Source organism: Atractosteus spatula, chromosome 6 (assembly GCF_055471065.1).
Source record: "Atractosteus spatula isolate fAtrSpa1 chromosome 6, fAtrSpa1.hap1, whole genome shotgun sequence".
NCBI lineage: Eukaryota > Metazoa > Chordata > Actinopteri > Semionotiformes > Lepisosteidae > Atractosteus > Atractosteus spatula.
This window is the reverse complement of record NC_142711.1, coordinates 30,977,678-30,998,391: the sequence shown is the minus strand read 5'-3', so window position 1 is coordinate 30,998,391 and position 20,714 is coordinate 30,977,678. Positions and strand designations below refer to the sequence as shown.

Below are 20,714 nucleotides of genomic sequence, written 5' to 3'. Positions count from 1 at the left end.
TACCTGCTGTAATTCTTTTGTTGAAGTCAGGCAACGTGTACACAAATTAATTCCATAGCATTGGGAAACAGCTTTGTAAAATGGAGTAAAAGGAATTCTCTCGTTAAAAATAAAAAGTCTTTTAACAACTAATAACCTAGTTAGCACTTAATCTGAAAGTGCAGAAATGAATATCATTACTATAACAATGATTGATTCTACACTGACTTGAAATGAAAACATTTATACAATATACAAATAAAGGGTGGCAGTGTTTTTTATTTATGTACAAGTTGAGATTCTAAAGTTCATAAAAGCATCATATTACTCTAAACAAAACTCACCTAGAGTATAATATAAATTGTTTTCATGAATGAGTAATAATACAATTCTAAAAACTACAAGTAAAGCCAATGAGATTACATATCAAAATGCTAGAATGTTGAATGATTATTACAGAGCAATGCATTTTGGAGAATAACACACATCCCTTCGATATTTATATGAATTACAGTGTTACAATCCAATAGCTGCAATAAGAACAAATTGAGTTTTGAAGTTTTTTTTTACCATGCAGTATTCATCTTTACAATAGGTTTTGCTTGATTAGTACATCATTTTGAACCATATTTCAGGTGGGTAACTGCGTCAGCATGCATACGCTGCAAAGGAACAAGTAATAGGTTTATTCTATGCTGAAAAGAGAAGAAAGAAAACACAATGTTTCGGCCGTGGAGCCTGCTTCACCTGAATAAACCTATTACTTGTTTTTAAATATGTTTGTTATGCTGTTTTTTGAGTTTATTTAATAAATCTGACATGCCAATGTTATACATGGAATATATATATATGAAGTATTCATTTAGGAAGTAAGTGAATTATCAGAGAACGTAAAATTACTATTCCTTTACTTAACATTTGTGATTTTGGAGTTTCAAATTCAAATCTTAGAGGTTGTATCATAAATTGCAGCCCTTTCCTTTAGTTCAGATGTGTTGGTGATGGTCCTTTATTATTATCTGACAGTACAATGTCAGGAATATGAATTTCAGCTTTTATGAATTTAAGAACAGTGAATTAAGACCATTCCTTACAGAACAGTGACAAGTTCTTGTCAGTGTCAGTACTTCTGAGGGTATCCTTACATTAACTGTTTACTTCAGATACTGCCACAAATGTTCAATGGGGTTTACATCTGGACTTTGAATTGTCTAGTCCAATACGTGAAATTTCCTTTTCTTCAGTCATTCAGTTATAGATGTGCTTTTAGGTTTAGTGAATTGCATAACACAAATACATCTCATGTCTTCATCTTCTTTCATTTAGACTTTCATAAAGATCTGATGAGGTTTATGCCTAAAATATACGAGAATACAGACCAAACTAGAGGGTTTACAAACCTTTTCTTAGTGCTGTAATTATATAAGTCTAGTCAGTGCAGCTCTGTGGAAAACTAGAAATTGGCATGAGAGCTGGGTACAGTATCAGCTGACGCCATAAGAGGCTCCACTGCTCCTGCCCCTCTGGCAGCTCACCCCAGTTGTAACCTGAATACCCCTCTGCCATTCCGGTCTGTCGCTCTGCCAACCTGACAGCTCCAATGAGCCAAACTGGCAACTACCTGTGCCAAGGTCATCTCCATATGACTCTGAATAGCGCTTTGATTTTAAGTGAGGGTTTTCCTCATAAATGATAACTGATATGACACTGTTAAAGATTTTCAAACTGCAGGCACATCATTATGAATGCTTCAATGACTTTACTTTCCTTTGATCAGACCTTGGTACAGTACTGGAACTTCCACAACTGAATGTTATTTTTATGAAAGCTTGGGTAAGGCTAATCCTCTGTTATGAAGCATTAAGATACTCCTGCAATTAGCAAATTAGAAGTACCAGTTCCAGGAGCTACATTTCAGGGAAATGTACTGCAAGGAAAGAAAAAAAATGAGACGATAAAATGACAAAAAACAGCCTTGCAAGTATATTTTAAGTATCAATTATAGTCTACAACAAATTGACTGTTGAGCTTATATATGAAATAAAAAAAGCAGAATAAACAAATCTCATGGAGGACAGCACAACTACTGTGAGGATTTCATTATCTTAGAAATGATTACATTCTGTCTGTAAGTGATAACAGTATACACTAGCCGTAGGGCATCAGCTCACATCTAAGCCTCAACCTGAAAGCCAGGTTTTTAAAAACAACTTTATTCTAAGGTGAAACAGATTTACAATAATGTTCAAGACTCCACTGGCAGCAATCATGCTGGGATCATTTCATGGGCTTCAAATCTTTTAGCAACCGTCTGGCTGGTATTAGAAGTTCTACTGTGGGCAGACTGTTTGGGGATGTATTGGATTAAGTGCTGAAGCAGACTATTCTGTTGGGAGGGGAAAAAGCAAAGCAATTTCTTTTCAGAGTCAGAAGATGCCATGGAAAGCAGAGATAGATGTGTTTTGTAATTAAATGATAAGAAAACCAGGCTATCAGAAAGCAAAAGTGAGAAGTGCTGAAAAGAAGAAAAAAAGCAAAAGATAAAAAGTTGTTAAAAAATATGCAACACTTTAATTTGTTGCATATTATGTAAGGAACTGCAGGCTTGATATCTTTCATCTCGTCTCTGCCTCAGTTAGATTGGAAATTGTACATTTTGGTAAGAGAATCGTCTAAATGTGCTTTTCTATGCAAAACCTCTTTAAAGATTAAAGAAGATTTAGGTTAAACCAATTAAACAAAAGGATTATAGCTGGTGCGATTACACAAAATAAAGAACCTATAGTTTCTACTCAGAAGTAAAGAACACCCATGAAACCTGAAACGCTAATCCTACAGCTATGCCTACTGTTCCAGAGTCATGGTTCCTAGCTTTCTCTCCTAAGAACATTTTGATTTTATTATCTTAAGGCTTTCATCTGTAGCTAACAATTTTAGAAAGCTTCCTCCTCACTACATCACATTCAGACTCACAGTCACTCATATAAATGTTCTATCCAATGACTGCACCCTTAAAGCACTTATTGTAACATTGTTTCCTGAAACATGTTTACAAATAACAACAAGAACAAATTTGCATTGCATTATTTAAATGTCCTTTCCTTATTGTCATCAGGACTCAAAACCTGCCTCCACATCATCTGAGCCTGTTAGGAGTAGATCTGTAGAAGCAATCGGATTACATCCTTATTCTCACCTTCCATCCTATCCCACTGGGGAAATGTTTAAATTTATGAATGAAATGAATATTTATGTAAAACCTTTCATGGGGTTTCAAGATCCCTAGGTACTTTAGTGCTGTGCCCTAGACGAAACAATGATCACATAATAAATTGCAGTCACCTCAAGGGGAGAGCACAGCACACTATAAGCAGGGTGTTCAGGCAGGTAGAGGCTATGGGAGTATTCAAGCAATCATCTGTACTGTCTCAATAGCAATCATAATTTAAAGCTCTGCTGGATGATTATATAGCCTGATCAGAGGCAGAGTGTTAGTATTGATTTAGGGACTTAACACTTGAGCTGAGTTCAGCCGCTTTAATTTGCTCTGATTTACTCTATTGTAAAATAATGGGAAGAAAAAAAATTGCAAGAGCCCAGAAGGGAGGTAAGCGTGTGTGTGTGTGTGTCTGTGTCTGTGTCTGTGTGTGTGTCTGTGTCTGTGTCTGTGTGTGTGTCTGTGTGTGTGTCTGTGTGTGTGTCTGTGTGTGTGTCTGTGTGTGTGTGTGTGTGTGTGAAGGACATTCAATAGACACATTTGGATTTAGACATTCAGTCTTTACCAAACTCACAGACTGTTTTTCAAAGCTAAATACATCCATTCTTTTCTCTATACAACCCCCTGCCTCTCTTTACCAAATTAGAAACTCTAATTTGGTACTGTATAAACTGGATTTCAGTTTTAAACAATTGAGCTGATGACATACAGTATATTAGAAACATTCAAGTTTGATGGGTAGTCTTGATAATTCTTCTGTCAGAACATCTGCCTTATACCTCAAAGCTAAAAAATATGTAAACGGATGAGAAAAAATAGATTCAGTTATATTTTAGAATGAAGAATTAGAAACACAAAAGCCCCAGCCCAGTCTGGTTGGATTCTTAAATAATCCTCAAAAGATTTCTTTGGTCAGCTGTTATTAGCTTTATCTGAAAAACAAATATATCTAAATGTGTCACTCAATCAATAAAAGTAAACTAGAGATTTTATTTGGGGGAAGCTAACTTGATAGGCATCAGTAACAAAGCCCCTTTGAACTGCATTTCTCCACAATATATGATTTTACCATTTAGTTGAATGAAAAGCAGTTTAAGCCTAGTTTTCTTAGTCTTAATACTTTCTAAAACCTTTTACCTTTTCTATCTTAATTTCTATATCTGAAATTGAAAACAGCACATTTTTGGGATGCTGCTTTGATGAAACAGGTACAGTATTTTGGTGTTTGAAGTCCAGTTAACATTGATAATGCCATGATTAACAAAAAGACAAATATGAAATGTACTATGAAGCACTAACATTAAGAACTAAGAAGTAAATCCATCTCATAAATCTATTTCCAGTATTCTGGAGGTGAGGTGAAAAATGCATAAGAATTGTACTTGCTCTGCTAGTTAGAGCTGATATTCTATATGCAGCATATACAGTTACATTGAACTAGTTATACTCTACAGCTACTGTATTAACAAGACCTTTGCAAAGGCAAAGCTAGATTTTTCAAATGTCAACAATCATTAGCATCTAACTTTTCTACAAACTGAATGAGGTTTGAAGTGCCTATAAGTTAAGTACAGGTTAAAGAAGGGAGAATTTAATGACTTCCACAATTTTCATCCCTGGAAAAGTTTATAATAAGAACAATAAAATAAATTGCATTTACAGGTATATTGCAATTTGTAGCCCAAAGGACTCTGTAGCACTTAACATAAAGGGGACCTATTACACTGAAGTACAGCGCTTACATAGAAATGATGTGTGTCAACCATTACAGTACGTACAAGCACACCAACTACACAAACAGATTAAATAGAAGAAAAACACATCTGAATTTGCTTCACTAGTTAAATTAAAGAGAAACTTTAGGCAGGCCAAAGTCTTTAAATCTAGAATGTTATGCAGTCAGAAAACTGTGATTAATACCCTTAGTGTCACTGTCAAGTGATGCAAAAGGATTTATAAAATGACCTATCACAGCAGGGTTTCTCCAGGCTTCACTGTGGGGTGGCAATTTGTGGTAACTGTGGTTCAGAAGGAACATTGGCACCTACTGGTCCACCAGAAACACATATAACAGCAACCTGGTTTTACCGGGAAGTTCCTAAAAGCCAGTACAGACAAGGCCCAAACTTGATCAGTAGCCTAACTATAGAGATCTGAGGCTAGAAGGTGGTAACACTGCTGTTACTTAGAGCTCTTCTGAAATTAATCCTATGTTTCCATGGAAACAGATGCACATTACCAGTTTTGAGACATGGGGGAGATGACAAGGCCACAAAATATAAAAATGATGTGCAAACAGACAGGTAGAAATGGAAAAGGGGAAGCTTAGATAAGAGACAAAGGCTTGTGGTGAACAAGCTATTTCTGAGATTAATATTCAAGGAAAGTGATAGATGCTGTTGTTGCCAAAGGAGACCCATAGAGCACATACAAATCAGGTGGAATGTTATGAGATGGTGAATATCAGCAGAACTGTTGAACACACTGTTGCATATATCAAGAGCCTAAGAAAGTCACTTAGAAATGTCAAATTCGTTCAGAAACCATTTTGCAACAAGAAACATTCTTGGCAAAACATATCTCCTTGCAATCCAATGTTTTGTAACAGATTTGCAGCACATAAATCAAGGATGCAAAACAAGCCAAGATCTGAGTATGCATTAAGTACTTCCATCAGAATTATAATCAGCCTAAAATTAAAGCATAATACCCATTCCAAAGATCATTTTTCTAGCATGCCTTAATTACAATGTGACTGTGTAGCCCAGCTGTTCAAGAAATACACATTCTACAATTTCCTGAAGAAATATATCACCATCAGGCTGGTTAAGGCAATAATATAATAATATTCCAATGTATATGAAGGGAAACTTCAGTGCTTTTATTAAAACATAGAAGCAGAAATATGTTGTTTGTTCCATATTACAGTATAGCTACTAAATGCAGTAGAGACCAACACATTTCTAGATAAAATGAAGTTTCAGAAGTAATAAGTGCTATTATATATATATATTATATATAATATATATTTGTAGTGTATGTACTGTACTGTATATGAACTTCTTTGCAAATCCCCAACAAAATAATTGATAATAAGAAATAATAAATAGTAATGAATGCTGTTTTGTTTGATCAGATGTCTTCTTACAGTAAAATATGGTGATTAAGTGATAGGGGATTCTAAACTAGGTTCCAGGTCAGAACTGTATGTTTCAGAGGCATTAATATAAATGTTCCAGGCTAATGCCTGCCTGTCCAGACCTGTCCTTCACCGTATTATCATGCTGTCAATCACTACTGGACAGACACGCCTGCTCCTGTCAGACAGGCCTGATTACAGACCTGCTCCTCAGCCTCTTGGCAAGCCCACAGCTGCCGGATACCATCTGATCTTACCTTCAGGGGACTCCTCCTGTACATATGTGCCAGTCAGATACCGGTGAACCAGGGCCGACTTCCCACTTGAAAGGTTGCCCACAATGCCCTGTGGAAAAAATAACCAATGAAGAACTTAACATGTTCCTTCACACCATTTTTTCATAACATTTATGGTACTGAATCAAACAACAGGTTAGTTTGCCAAATCTCCCCCTGCTATTACATTTTTACAGTACTTTTTTATTATAACAAATCATCTCAAGGTGACCAAGAACATTATAATTAAATATCATCAATGTGTATATTTTTCCTTGATGATACTGCAAGCTGGCACTGGAATTCTGATACAAGGTTCTACCTGACATGTCTCATTTAACACCATTCTTGCATTTTTGTTGGGAAAAGTCACAAGAAACACAGCAGCATTTTACAGTAATAATTTAGCATGGGAAGTACTGGATAACAAAACAAATGAATCAATGTATTAAGGATTTTCCTAAGTGAGAGGTCTCAAATTTTTTTTGCCAAGAGTAATTATAAAAGTGTGCTTTGCAATTAACAATTTCACCTGGGCAGGTGCAGAATTTTACTGTCTATGCAATTCTGGACATCTAAGTGTCTCTCTTGTTTGTTGATGTGGTGCTTCAACTTTACTCATCTAGCATGGTATGTGCAAAAGTGCTAATTTTACCAAGGTTCCCACAGGCTGAAAGAACACAGAAAAGGCCCACATGTAATTCACTTCCTATTCAAAAATAATAATTAGAGAAACAACAAAAAATAGGCTAGGCAAAGACAAAGGAAAGAAGTAAACTTCCAAGCAACTCTATATTGTAGAGTATCTCATCCCCCAGAAGAGTACCATGTTAAAGGCCAAGAATAATCTCTTTAAGCTATTTAATATTCAAGTCAGCACTCCATAGAATGAATGGGAAATAACATACAATGATTTATTCCAAGACAAAAGTCAAAGAAATATTATATGGTATACCTCAATATAAAATTGGCTATTTCCTAAAACACTTTACTATAAAACTTTGTTACTTTTATAATACTGGCAGAGAATGACATGGACATTTAAAATGCATGTTTCTATAAGCATTTTAAGTAGTTACCATTATTAAAAAGTCATTACTTTTTTAATGTTTAAAGTGCAAATGTGTAACTACCAATATGTTGCTAAGGCCAGACAAATATTACACTCGAAAATCCTGTACGTAACCATACTTCTACGCTTGTTAAAAATGTTGTAGCAAGACAGCCGAACATTTGGAATCAAGTATTTGTAGTTGGCTTGAAAGCCTGTTCAGCAGGGGTAACTGCAGCCAGCCATCCACATACCAGCCCAATCAGACCAGAAACGTTTTAAACTAGGACCAGTTTGCTAGAAAGTAAAGTCACCGGTGGCAAAGACTATTACTGTACATGTGTACATGTGTTTCAATCCAAGGTGGGGCACTGTTGTCCCCTTGAGCAAAGCACCTCACCCGGATGGCTTCAGCTATATTTCCAGTTGTATACAAATATAAGTCACTGTCAAGATGAAAAGCATTGACCAAATAAATTAGTAGTAGAAATAATACTATCGTTCCCTGAGTTGAGCTGTATAATCTTAACGAATGAGCAAAGCAGCACTGGTTACACAGAAGTGTGCATCACGCTTGTATGAACAGCATTATTAAACAGCAAATCACACAAGAGAGCCGACATCAGGAGACAGGGAAGGAAAGGCAGAGCTGTCAGTACAAGCTGAGACGGAGTATGTGTGTGGGAACAAAGCTACAACAATGGCTCATCTAAGCCTTTTCTTTCTTTGCACCACAGTTAATTAGAAGGTAGTAAACCCAATGAAAGCTTTGCTTGAGTTTCAAATACAGACCTTGCACGTAAACACTTTATAAGAGCATCAACAACCTGGAAGTCCCGATTAAAAAAAAACTTACATAAGTGAATCACTCACTGCCTATGGTTAAATAACCTTGACAGTGGAATAGAATAGGGAAGGCAAGGTGCACAGTAATCACGTGCCTTTACTGAATAAACAGTGCCTCGTCCATGAAAAGGAAGCACAATAGCTCATTGTTTCTGCTTGGAGACAAATTAATTGTGGCAAAAGACACCCACAATGGAGAAGGAGGCTGTTATTAGACTAAATGGGAAGAACACTGCTGTAGCAGAAAGATACAGAAACTTCTACAGAACCCACAAATTAAGAAGATTAAAGCATGTAATGCACTACTTAATTGGCATGAGATTCAGAAGCCCTATGGTGTCAAGTTGATTATATGCGTGTGAATTTGCTATTATTTGCAAGAAGCATGGTGTGTCAACTAGTAAATCATACCTAGGGTGCATGATTTACTTTTGCTAAAAATACTTGAAAACAGACACAACTTAATATTCCTTTCCTTAGTATTTATTCTGCTGTTCTTTAAAAGAAAGCTTCTAAGACACTGTTATAATACAGGGACATCTGGAAATTGGAGTCAATAATTACTTTTGTACAAACAATGCATTTTGTTATATGGCATATTGCCAGACGTCCCTCTTTTAAAGCCAGACTGAATTGGGGAAACCATTTCTTTTAGAAAGGTCAGATTATAGGTCTCCAAATTGCCGATTTACTATATTTCACAATTGAACAATATGATTTGTATCATATCAATTTCTCGGTTGTATTGTATCTGTTGATACCATTTTTCATGAAGCAAAATCCTTTTCAAACCATCAGTGTTTTAACAGGGTCTTTGCCCAAGTTCCAACTGCCATTGTAATGTAGCACTGAGAAACAGTTTGTGAACCCTTTACATTTATCTGCATTCTCATACAGTATACTGTATTTTAGACCAAAACATAATTATATGTTCATGAAAGTCTTAATGAACAGTAAAGATTAAATGGATAACATGAAGAGATATGAAACAGATACTATAAGTGCAGCAATGACTTCAACTAGATGTTTCCTGTAGCTGTTCATAAGTCTCACAAATCAGCTTTTAATAGTTTTGGTCCATTTGTCCTTACAGAACTGCTTCAGGTTGATGGCATTTGGGGGTTTCCTTGCAGGAACAGTAGACATCAGGCTCCCTACAGGCTTCGACTTTTACTTGGCCAATCAAAAACAAAACTTTCTTCTTCAATGTAGATCTGCTTTAATGTTGGATATCATTCACTTGCTGCATGGCCAACCTTTAGCTCAACTTCAGATGAAGAATTTGTGGCCTTACGTTCTTCAGAATTTGCTGGTATGATGTCAAATGCATGGTTCCGTCAATAACGGCAAGCCATCTGGGTCCTGAAGCAGCAAAGTAGCCTCAAATCATCATATGCACACCACCATGCTTGATGGTCAGGATGAGATTGTGTTGGAAGGCAGTGCTTGCTTTTTGTTCACAAAAGGTTTCTTATTGTGTTCAGAAAGCTCAACATTTGACTCCTCTGTCCAGAGAATGTTCTTCCAGCAGTCTTGGGGATCATCCAGGTGTGTTTGGTGAACGTGAGCAAGGCAGCAATGTCCCTTTTAGAGGGCAATGGGTTTTTCACGGTTACTCTCTCTTGAAAACAATTGCTGTTCAGACTTTTACTAACAACCAATGCATATAAAATGACATTAGCCACAGCAAGAAAAGCCTGCAGACCCTTAGATGTTACTTTGGGGTTCTTTGTCACTTTTTGGATGAATTTCTGGGTTGCTCTTGGAGAGTTCTTGGCAGGACAACCAGTCCTGGGTAGAGTCACTATAACCTTGACTATTTACCATTTGTAGATGTTAATATCTGTATCTGTTCATGTGTGCCCCAAATCTTTAGAATGCTATTTGCAACCCTTTCAAAAACTGATGAGTCTATTCATAATCAACAATGTTTGCAATCTCTTTTGGTAATGGTATGACATGTTTCCACTGACCTGTATGGTGAAGACCAAATTCAAAGTTTCTGAGCATCATACAGGACATACAGTATAGGTTGCCCATGCTCAGTCCTTACTACCCAATTATTTAACCACCTGATTCTAATTACCCTCTTTAACTGTGCTAAGTAAACTACAGGTTAATTTATTATTGACATACAGTAACTAATTAACAATTGGTGTATTTTTTTTCCAAATTCTTATACCATTTCATCTAAAAAACATTAATATTGGCAAATATAAACTATTTTAATTATTTAAGAAATAACCAGTTTCTACTAAACAAGGGTATAATGCTAAATAAAAATGTAATTCCCATAATTATATTGGGGGTCAGGGGTGGCACTGTGGCGAAGTGGTTAGCGTTGCTTTCTCGCAGTGCTGGGGCCATGGGTTCAATTCCTGGGGTGTTATCTACCTGGAGTTGTATATGTTCTCCCCATCATCTTGTGGGCTTTCTCTGGGTGCTCCGGGTTCCTGACACAGCCCAAAGACATGCTGGCTTCTGAGAAAATTGGCCCTGGTGTGAGTACTGTATGTGTATGTTTGTGTCTATGTGTGCCCTGCAATGGAATGGCATCCTGTCCAGGGTGTACCCTGACTTGCACCTGTTTTTTGCCGGGATAGCTTTGACTTTCTCAAAACCCTGTATTGGACAAAGAGGTTAAAAAATGAAAAATTGATGGGTCCTTTGGGTACACAAACTCTTTTCAGCAGTGTGAGAAAAATATCTAACAATAAATCATAAATATACAGTATATAATTTATAACTGCAGGGAGAAAAGACCCCAAACTATTGCTAACACCTTTCTTTTATTAATAGGAAAATGTATGTATTCCTTGCTGCTGTTGCTGTTTGAGGTATTTATTACTGTGACTTTCTGTCTGGGAACCCCATAGGGTGTTTACAAAGAAAAGTAATTTGTGCTACACAAAGTAATAATACTAATAATAATACTACTACTACTACTAATAATAATAATAATAATAATAATAATAATTGTTTACACTTATATAGCGCTTTTCTGGACACTCCACTCAAAGCGCTTTATAGGTAATGGGGACTCCCCTCCACCACCACCAATGTGCAGCATCCACCTGGATGATGCGACGGCAGCCATAGTGCGCCAGAACGCTCACCACACATCAGCTATCAGTGGGGAGGAGAGCAGAGTAATTAAGCCAATTCATAGATGGGGATGATTAGGAAGCCATGATTGGTAAGGGCCAATGGGAAATTTGGCCAGGACGCCGGGGTTACACCCCTACTCTTTTCCAGAAATGCCCTGGGATTTTTAATTACCACAGAGAGTCAGGACCTCGGTTTTATGTCTCATCCATAGGATGGCGTCTGTTTCCACTATAGTGTCCCCGTCACCATACTGGGGCATTAGGACCCACATGGACCGCAGGGTTAGCGCCCCCTGCTGGCCCCACTAACACCTCTTCCAGCAGCAACCTTACTTTTTCCCAGGAGGTCTCTCTTAAGTAGTAAATAATTAAATAGTGCTAATCTGTATCAGTATAAACTGTATCACTAAAATACTTCTCCATCCTCTTTTCAAATTCAAAAGCATCGTGAAGTTTATTTAGACTATGTATTTGCTTTTGTGTGATGCCATTTTCTTCTCCTGTATACTTACTTATGGTAAAATAGCTTTATACTTTTAACTTTTTACTTTTAAAAGCTTCTTTCAATAGTGGTTAACTACAATATACAGTACATGTATAAGATTCTAGGAACAAAGCACAAATGAATCACAAAACACACAATAGGGGAAACAAATATGAAATGTAGTCGAGTGTAACCTGTGGATTAGATACAATACACCTTTAACCTAAAACTGCAGTTACCTGTGTACTGTATGTCAGTAACTCCTGTGGTACACTGAAGTTTTTTTTTTATTCATGCTTAAAGTGCTGCAAAGACAGAAGAAACACCTTCAAAGACTTTGTCCAAGTTTAGATAGTGCTGATGCAGTTTCATTTTTCTCTTTTAGTTTTAATTACCAACTACTGTATATAGAAGCCCTGTGGCTAACTAATTATCATGTAAAATATTACCTGACCTGTTTCTTTGCACCATCCAAAAATGCAGTGTTTATTTTGAAATTGGTCGGAGGGAATGCCATACTACAGAATATCATCAAGGTTGTATAGCTTACCTTATTACTGTTGCAAAGCACTTTCCTTTTATTTATGGTTGTGGTATTCTGGGTTAAATCTAAACCTACTAGATGCATTTGATGTATCATTTTGAACAACTTCAAAGCACAGACATGGGCATGGACTGAACAAAGAACTCCCAGAGATCCCAGAAGGGCCCACAGAAATCTCATCTAAACAAATTAGTCCAGGTGCAAATGTTTTGACATTTTTCTTCAGAAGTTGATTTTTAACCTCCTTCTTGAATCATTTTTGCATTATAAGCAGCTATTGTTATGAAGGTAGCACTTACTATAAAGTAATATTTCATTTCTATTACTAAAATACGAGCCAGTGCCAGATGTTTTGAACAGACCTTCAACACCATTACACTGAGAAAATAGACCTGGAGTGGAATTATTTGGAAGAAAATGCTAATTACAGCAAGATTAATCAAAGCCTTAAGGCTCTGCTGTCGTTAAGATGTATATTTCTGGATTAGCCAGAATACCACTTGCTGTTTTTTTCATGAATTACTTCCAGTATATATCACTATTTTATCCCAAAACTGTCATTCATTGTCAGAGTCCTACTGCAAGTCATCAAGCATTGCCACACCAACAGGGTTGATTAAAATTACCCATTTCCTGCCAGATGATTTTCTTGCAAAGTTTTCATATTGGCTTTGTTCTGAAATCGAGACCATTAACAGGATTTACAGAAAACTACAAGCTTAAATGCCTAAGACTAAGGCATGCCTAACAATTTCTGAAATGCTTCAGATCATACATCCAATTAAATAGCCCAAATATACAAAAACAGTAACCACTGCTTGGCTACTTATAATGTGCCACAATAAGAGATTAAACTTATTTACTATATACTATAAATTCAAACAATATGAGATTGAACAGAGGAAGCATCTGACACTAAAATTAAAAGCACCTAGTTTCAAAACCACTTCTGATGGCCGCTTTCTTGAAAGCGTGACAAAAAAAAAGCTTTTCTTAATGAAAATTCAGAGGTTAACAGAAATAATTCAAGACTGGATGGAAAGATGTAAAATAAAGTTAGACCTCTCTGGAAAAGGGTCTGAAGGACAAAGGTAGATGTTTAAAAATGTAAGGGATTCTCAATATTTCTGTGACTAATTCTCAATATTTATTTGATTAACTGTTTTGCATTTACTTACACAAAACTTAAAAAAACACAGATAACTGATAGTGGGACAACAGTAAGGTGGTCTATTTACAGTACTTAATTGTACTGTATATTCTCTTACCAGGTTGGAGAAAATATTGCACTCATGCACAGGTTTTAACATTTTCTTTGCTGAAAAGAAAAAACATAAAAACTACATATTTCCTTCTTAAAAACCATGTCCCAGTGCAAACTGATTTTAATATCATCACAACACACTGCAGACATTCTCAAAAAAGGTGGCACTGATATTTCAGAATTGATGGATCAGAGAGTCTTTACTTACCACTTTAAGCTCCGGTACTGATCGACTCAAAGTCCATTCCTGACTGTTCACAAAGGAGTCTGTAAGAGGATAAGTAACAGTTGTCAGTGCCAGGTGAGATGCCATCAAATGTCTTCACAATAGTCCTTACCTACTTCACACAGCATTTTTCACACAAAAGAAAGCAAAACAAAATAATCACTCCACACATTGGCCTACATGAAAATACACAATGGATTTGGAAACGATTTGTCTTTTCAGACAAAGATTGGCACATATTGAATGCAGGTTGCCTGCTAGAGTAAAGAAAGCTTACATTGGGCCCCAGTCTGTGTAACAAAATGCCATCGAATGAGGACAGGTATTCACAGGACAGGAAAACGGTCATTTAAAAGGTCAAATTTGTATAATTCGCTGTTGTTTCTGCATTTCGCCACTGGCTCTTAAGCAAACAAAGTGGAATGCTTGAACATGTAGATAGTAATATGATCTAGTCAGTCTCTAGGATGAGTGCAAGCAGTGAACTGTAAAAGAGTCATCACCAGCTTAGATGCATTATTTCATTAGTAAAGTTCCGTAAGTGACCTAATCTGGCTGCTAAATTCCACCAGGGGTTCCTCCCCTCCTTGGAAGTACACAACTTCCTAGCGCTGTCTCCAAGGATTTCCTAAACCCAAGGCAATTTACATCAAAACCAGAGCATATCAAATACTTGAGCTCCAATGGGTCTCCAAAAAAACTCCCTTGCATCCATCTGGTATGTTTTCAATTCATCGTTTTATTTTTAACTTTTGGAAGGTTTAAGTGAGGTCTTTAAAATCCACTGTAGTATTAGAGTTAGGAAGGATTCTAAAAGTCTGATTTTCAGTGCACTGAATCAAAGGTTGAGGCTCACCCAAACCCTAAAAAAAATCTACATTATTACAATAATGTAATCTTAAAAGCCATTTGTTATAGAACTTCAGTATAAAAGACCAGATTAATTCAGTTTTACTGTAGATAGGCTCCGGAAACTGTCCAAGCTTAAGCAACTGAACCTTTTTATTCTTGAGCAAAGAAGTTTATGAGGGCACAAAATCCTAAAAAAGGATTTGACAGTCAACCCAGCACATTTCTTTTCATAACTAACAGTAAAACATGAACCAGAAGGAACTTAAAACAGGAGGAATTTTTTTACCCATAGAGTTATAGGAGTGTGTAGCAAGCTACCCATCAGCAATTTTGTAGCTGATATTCTGGCTTCTTTCAAATCTCATCAGAAAGACAGCACCTCCCCTGGACAAGCATGTTACCATACTAAACGTACTGGTTTAGAAACACTGATTCAGAAAGAAGATCACCAATGGTGTTAACCCACACCTTTTTTAGAAGCAGATGATTATGCCTTAAAATTCTCCCACTCCAGTACTAGCCAGACCCACCCTTGCTTAACTTATGAAGTCCGACAAGCTCAGGCAACAAGGCAGTAACTGCTGTCACTCTTGTATTACACTTGATTTTCAACTCCTTATAAACAGAGTTTCAGTCTAAAAATACTGTAACCTGATCACCTATATTACAGTCTATAAGCTACTGTATTAAAGAATACAATAACATAATAGTAGTTTATGGTATTTACCTTAATCTGAACAAACAAAGTAATGTTCTGAAAAGACAATTTGAAAATTGAACATTTTAATCATAGAAAAACCTCCATCATGTCTGAGATCTCAGCTCTGGCACACACCACAAAAAAATTCTTCAGTCCTCTCAAAATCTCCATTCACCTCCGATACTATCTACTGCAGGGCATAAAACACAGGCATTTTGTTTTATCATAAACAACTCTCTATCATCATCAAAAAGACTAAAACAACAGAAAGTCTGCATTTATAAACAACACTTATCGGACAGATCTACTAAATTGCTTTGGAAACGTATATGTATTGTACCTTGCATGCTGTTTTGAAATAAAGAGTATGGATTTCAATATAGAAAGTATTGATTTATTTATAATTTCTTAAAACAAAAGCACGACAAATACACAGATATATAAATTAGGTTTTGTAAAGATCTTTTCCCTGACCTGACAAACCAGCAGGAAAGCAGTTAGGCAGATAAAGCCCACAGCCACCTTCTTGTAGGAAGCATAGTTTTAAATAGCATTCTAAAATTTTTGTTGAATATTCATCATTTTGTTTTGTCAGTTTTTCCAAGTACTGTTTTGGGTAGAAGGACAGATAAAAAATGGTGGTCTTGCCAGTAGCAATAAGGTGAGGTTTTCCTTCTGATGAGGAGCTTGTTATTTTTAGACAGGCATTAATTTATGTAAGGGACATTTACTGCAGTTCTTCCTGTTCAACTCCTGAGTTACCCGTCTTGTCACACCTCTCTAAGCATGTCCAGACCTGAGAGGAACACACAGCTCCTCAATTACTAGGCTTTTAAAGACGCCACCTTAAACAAGCCTTGTGGGGGATGGTGTCATTCACCCAGTCTTTTAATTGCAGAAATCCAAAATTTATATTCACAAACAGTACACTGTATGACTCAATATCTTAAGACATAACAGAGTCACCACTGTAGCTGCTTATTTTAAGTAAAAGACCAGTTAAGCAACATTCCACTACTACCATTCTGCTGTAGAGACAGTCTAAGTAATATTATTTATCTTCAATATGTGCTAATCTTAGGGCTTTAATTTCCTAGATCATTGACTGCTTAAGTATTGATACTGCATTACCAGGTTCTCAAATAAGAACAAGTTCCTGCATTTTCAAAATGAGCGATTTTTAAAATAAGTTGATTTACTGTACTCTCATAGAGAAAACTGGGTATGTACAATATTAGATGCTGTGACCAGTTGCATCTCAAGTCAAATGTCTCCTTAGTTTTCTTTTTAAGTGAAAGTGTATTGCACAGAGCAGCTTTCAAGTTGGGGGAAATACATGTTTTGCCTAATATTTAAGGAAATTCATGCAACCAGGCACTAGAAATATATTTTTTCAATGAAAACGTACTTTCATACATGTACTGTACAACTAGATGTCTTGTCATTTACGTGCCATGTCATAGTTAAAAAGAACCCAACAGGAATCTCTTATTAAGGATAGAGATCCCTGTAAAGTTTGCAATTAATGTATAAGCCATCTCATAAAACCTACACTACACACGTACAGTTTGTGTACCACGATTCACTATGCTTTATTACCCTTATATGTTAACCAACTGAAGACACATTGGACTGCATTTCTCCTAGACTAGGGTTGGCTAACCTTTGTCTATAATATATAAATATACATACTGTTTACATCTATGACACTATATAAAGCAGCAGTAAGAGTTCACTGCCAAACTATGGTTAAATACTGTATTTTATTACGAAACTGTAGTAAAAAAAATCATTTCTATGAGCTATAGACTAGGTTAAATATCTTACATTTAATTTACCTTAAAGGTAAAGGAAAGTGTGGAGCATGCCAGTACAATCATGCATACATAGATATGCCAAAAGACACTTAATCCTGGCAAGGACTGCAGCAACTCGAAGCATATCCTGAAAACAAAGGGTGCAAGGCAAGTCCACACCCAGGGTAATCCATTCCACCCACACCCATGCACTAGTCACAGGCACTAGCCAGCGTGTCTTAAGCATGTGGGGGGAAATGTGTTCACCCACAGAGGACCAGGGAGAACATGCAAGCTCCACATAAAGGAGACACCAGTTCTGTCCCAAGAGCTGTGAGGCTGGAGAAATAACCTTCATATCAGCATAATGGCCCATATGCTTATAATATATATAATATATATAATATAGGAACAGGTAATGGGTTTAATTCCATGCTGAAAAGAAAAAGGAAACAACGTTTTGGCCATGGAGCCTTCTTCAGGTGGTTCTTCAGTGGATCTATATAGTATACAATACTGCATATACTAAAGCATACATACAATTTTAAACTACTATCAAACTGAAACATATGCAATGTGGAGGTCAGAAGTAGTAGACTGTGCTCAAAATAAAGTTGCTATTTTAAACTTTGGAAAGGAAACAAGACAGCAGTTCCTTATTACAGTGCAGACCCTTCATATTTTAGTACACAGATGGCAAACAAAAAAAAACAGATGCAGAACAACACAGCCCAGTGTTCATATTTCTGAAGCCAGTGCACAGAGAAAAGACCCAAAAATAGAGGAGTGAACTGTTAATACAAATCACTTGTTGTTTGTGGAAAATGAGCACTACACAAACAGGGGTCTCCCATCAAAGTTACCCCTCAGGCTACGGAACGTTTTAAACGCAGTCTGGAACACTCAAATCATTACTGACAAAAGATGAATTCATTAAAGTGGCATTTTAGCAGGAGCAAAGGAGCACAGGAAAGCTGAGTTGTCTGGACAGTGCCAAGTGTAAAAAGCAACTCGCAGAAAAGACACTGCATTCACATGTACTAAAGGAACTACACTAATATAATGGAAAATGTATTTGCATTAGTGGATTCTATTTTTAATAAATAAAGCACATCAGCACAAATACGTAGAAAACTGATTGTTAGACATGTTCTTTACAGTTTTATTAATTGGGTATCATGGCAGAATACCCGTAGGTCAGTTTTGGACCTGCAGTATAGACAGTGAATTGAGGGGGTGTTACTGTATGCGACTTTTATTGAATTTGATTTGATGAAAAAGGAAACAAATCAAAGGAGAATTATTGGAGGTCCCAAAGCACATATTCAAGACAAAGTGCACAAGAACCTAAAGACATTTAATGTTACCAATTAAGCTGTGTTACACTGTAACGCTGTTGCAATAACATGCATACAGTATATTCCACTCAGATTAAATGTAAAAAAAAATCCAGTTCCAGTCTGCATGCTTTCCCCCAGTCTACTATGATATTAGAGCTACAGTACAAACTGAAAATGAGCATTCTCCAATCTCACAGTCCAGCCAGAGCCTCTTCACACCTTGAACCCAGTTTTTCTCCACTGAGGAGGTCAGGAAGACTGAGAAATATCCAACTGGCTTTACCATTAACTTTCTCAGTAGGAATAAATGTAGAAAAAGGAGATGGCAAAATCCAAGACAGCTGTCCCTCCTTAGCCACTGTGAATATAAATGATACTTGTTTTTTACTTCAATGCAATTTTCCAGCCCATATAAGCAACTCAGTACAGCTGGAATTTCTACTTTCTACTAGGCAGCACAGAAGAAGCTCAGACAAATCAAAAACCACAGGAAATCATAAGGAGGAAAAGCATGTTCAAATTTCTATCATATGTTTCTTGCAGTAGTAATATGAAGAGGAATCCATTGAAGTCTAGGGAAAGCACTGTCACGGTCTGGCTGTTTGATCACATACTATGGTTCTGTCACAAAGCAGGGTTGTTAACCAAGATTTGGTAAAGGGTTCCACTGAACTGATTTTGAAATGGTATTGGATTTTTGAAACATTTTTTAAAAAGAACTCTCAGTTCAATTTCAAACCACTGTTAAGCACAGTGCTTTTACTGAGGCAAACTTTAAATATCCTCTTTGATGTATTTTCTAAACTCAAAACACTAAGTACTTCTATGTCCTACAGGTAAGATCCGCCACCAATTATGTCAACCAAGTAAAAGTTCATGCTTGAATTTAACAGTGGCAGTGGAAACTATTTTAATAAGTTGGGTGGAGACTGGAAAACTCCTAGATAAGCCTCAGTTATATTCATCTGCATTGCTATTAGGGAAGGAATACTCCAAGGCTACATTTAGCTACTGCAAAACCTGATGGCACAGTCGGATGTTTTTTTCTTAAGAACTTGTTTAATAAGACCTTATTCTGGAAAATCCCATTCTCTGTGTTTTTTTCTACATTATGTTTTGTTATAATGGTTAACTATAATATACAGAAGAAGTGAAAGATCTGTGGCAACACTGAAAGTTAGAACAGGCCCCACCTGCCTGTGGAAAACAGGCTTGGGCTGTTCATATTATGTTCCATTTTGATGCTTGTTACAGTCCTATAAAGATCACCACAAGCTTAATTCTATCAGAGGTCAAGGGCAAGCACACTATCTAAAATGTAGAATGGAAACAAGTTGTGTATACGTGCTGTATAGGGCGGCAGAGGAGGCAGGGGAGAGTATAAGACAGCACAAAGATAAACAAGAAGAAAAGATGCATTCAATGTAAAACTAACAAATAGCTCTAGGAACTATTTCACAGCAGATCTTTCCATCAAAAAGTCACAGGCTGCCATGAAGATGAAAAAAAATAGTGGAGAAAACACAAGAGATTTCAAGATGGCGGCTCATGGAAAAAAAGTAGAATCACTTGGCCTATCTTTAATAAGCTTGCTGATTTTAGAAAGCCATATTCCAGTCTTAGTTTTGAATATGATTATTGTGGTACTTAATGTTAACAATATGGTTCATGAAAGATAGCGATTTGCTGGGTTAAAAAATTCAGTCAAATATAAAGCTGAATAGGGACATTATAGCATAAGAAAAGCCCAAAATCCATGGATTAATACATAGTAATTTTGTTTAAGATGTACTGAAAAGTAATAATAAAGGATGACAGTCAAGACCTGTTTGGACTCTCTGATAATCCCTAATGTCTGCTATTGTGAGAGACATCAGCTACACTTTAGTCAGTA

The 20,714-nt window shown here is 36.5% G+C and overlaps 1 protein-coding gene across 2 annotated transcripts in view; it reads right to left on the bottom strand.

The window, feature by feature from the left end:
• Positions 1 to 20,714, bottom strand: part of agap3 (ArfGAP with GTPase domain, ankyrin repeat and PH domain 3) — a 264,585-nt gene that overhangs the window by 100,577 nt on the left and 143,294 nt on the right. For both annotated transcript variants that reach the window (XM_088918672.1, XM_088918671.1), the window contains exons 2-3: positions 14,115 to 14,173; positions 6,593 to 6,680 (exon numbers count right to left, since the gene is read on the bottom strand). In XM_088918672.1, the coding sequence (XP_088774798.1) occupies positions 6,593 to 6,680; positions 14,115 to 14,173 (147 nt within the window). The remainder of the gene's footprint in view (positions 1 to 6,592; positions 6,681 to 14,114; positions 14,174 to 20,714) is intronic.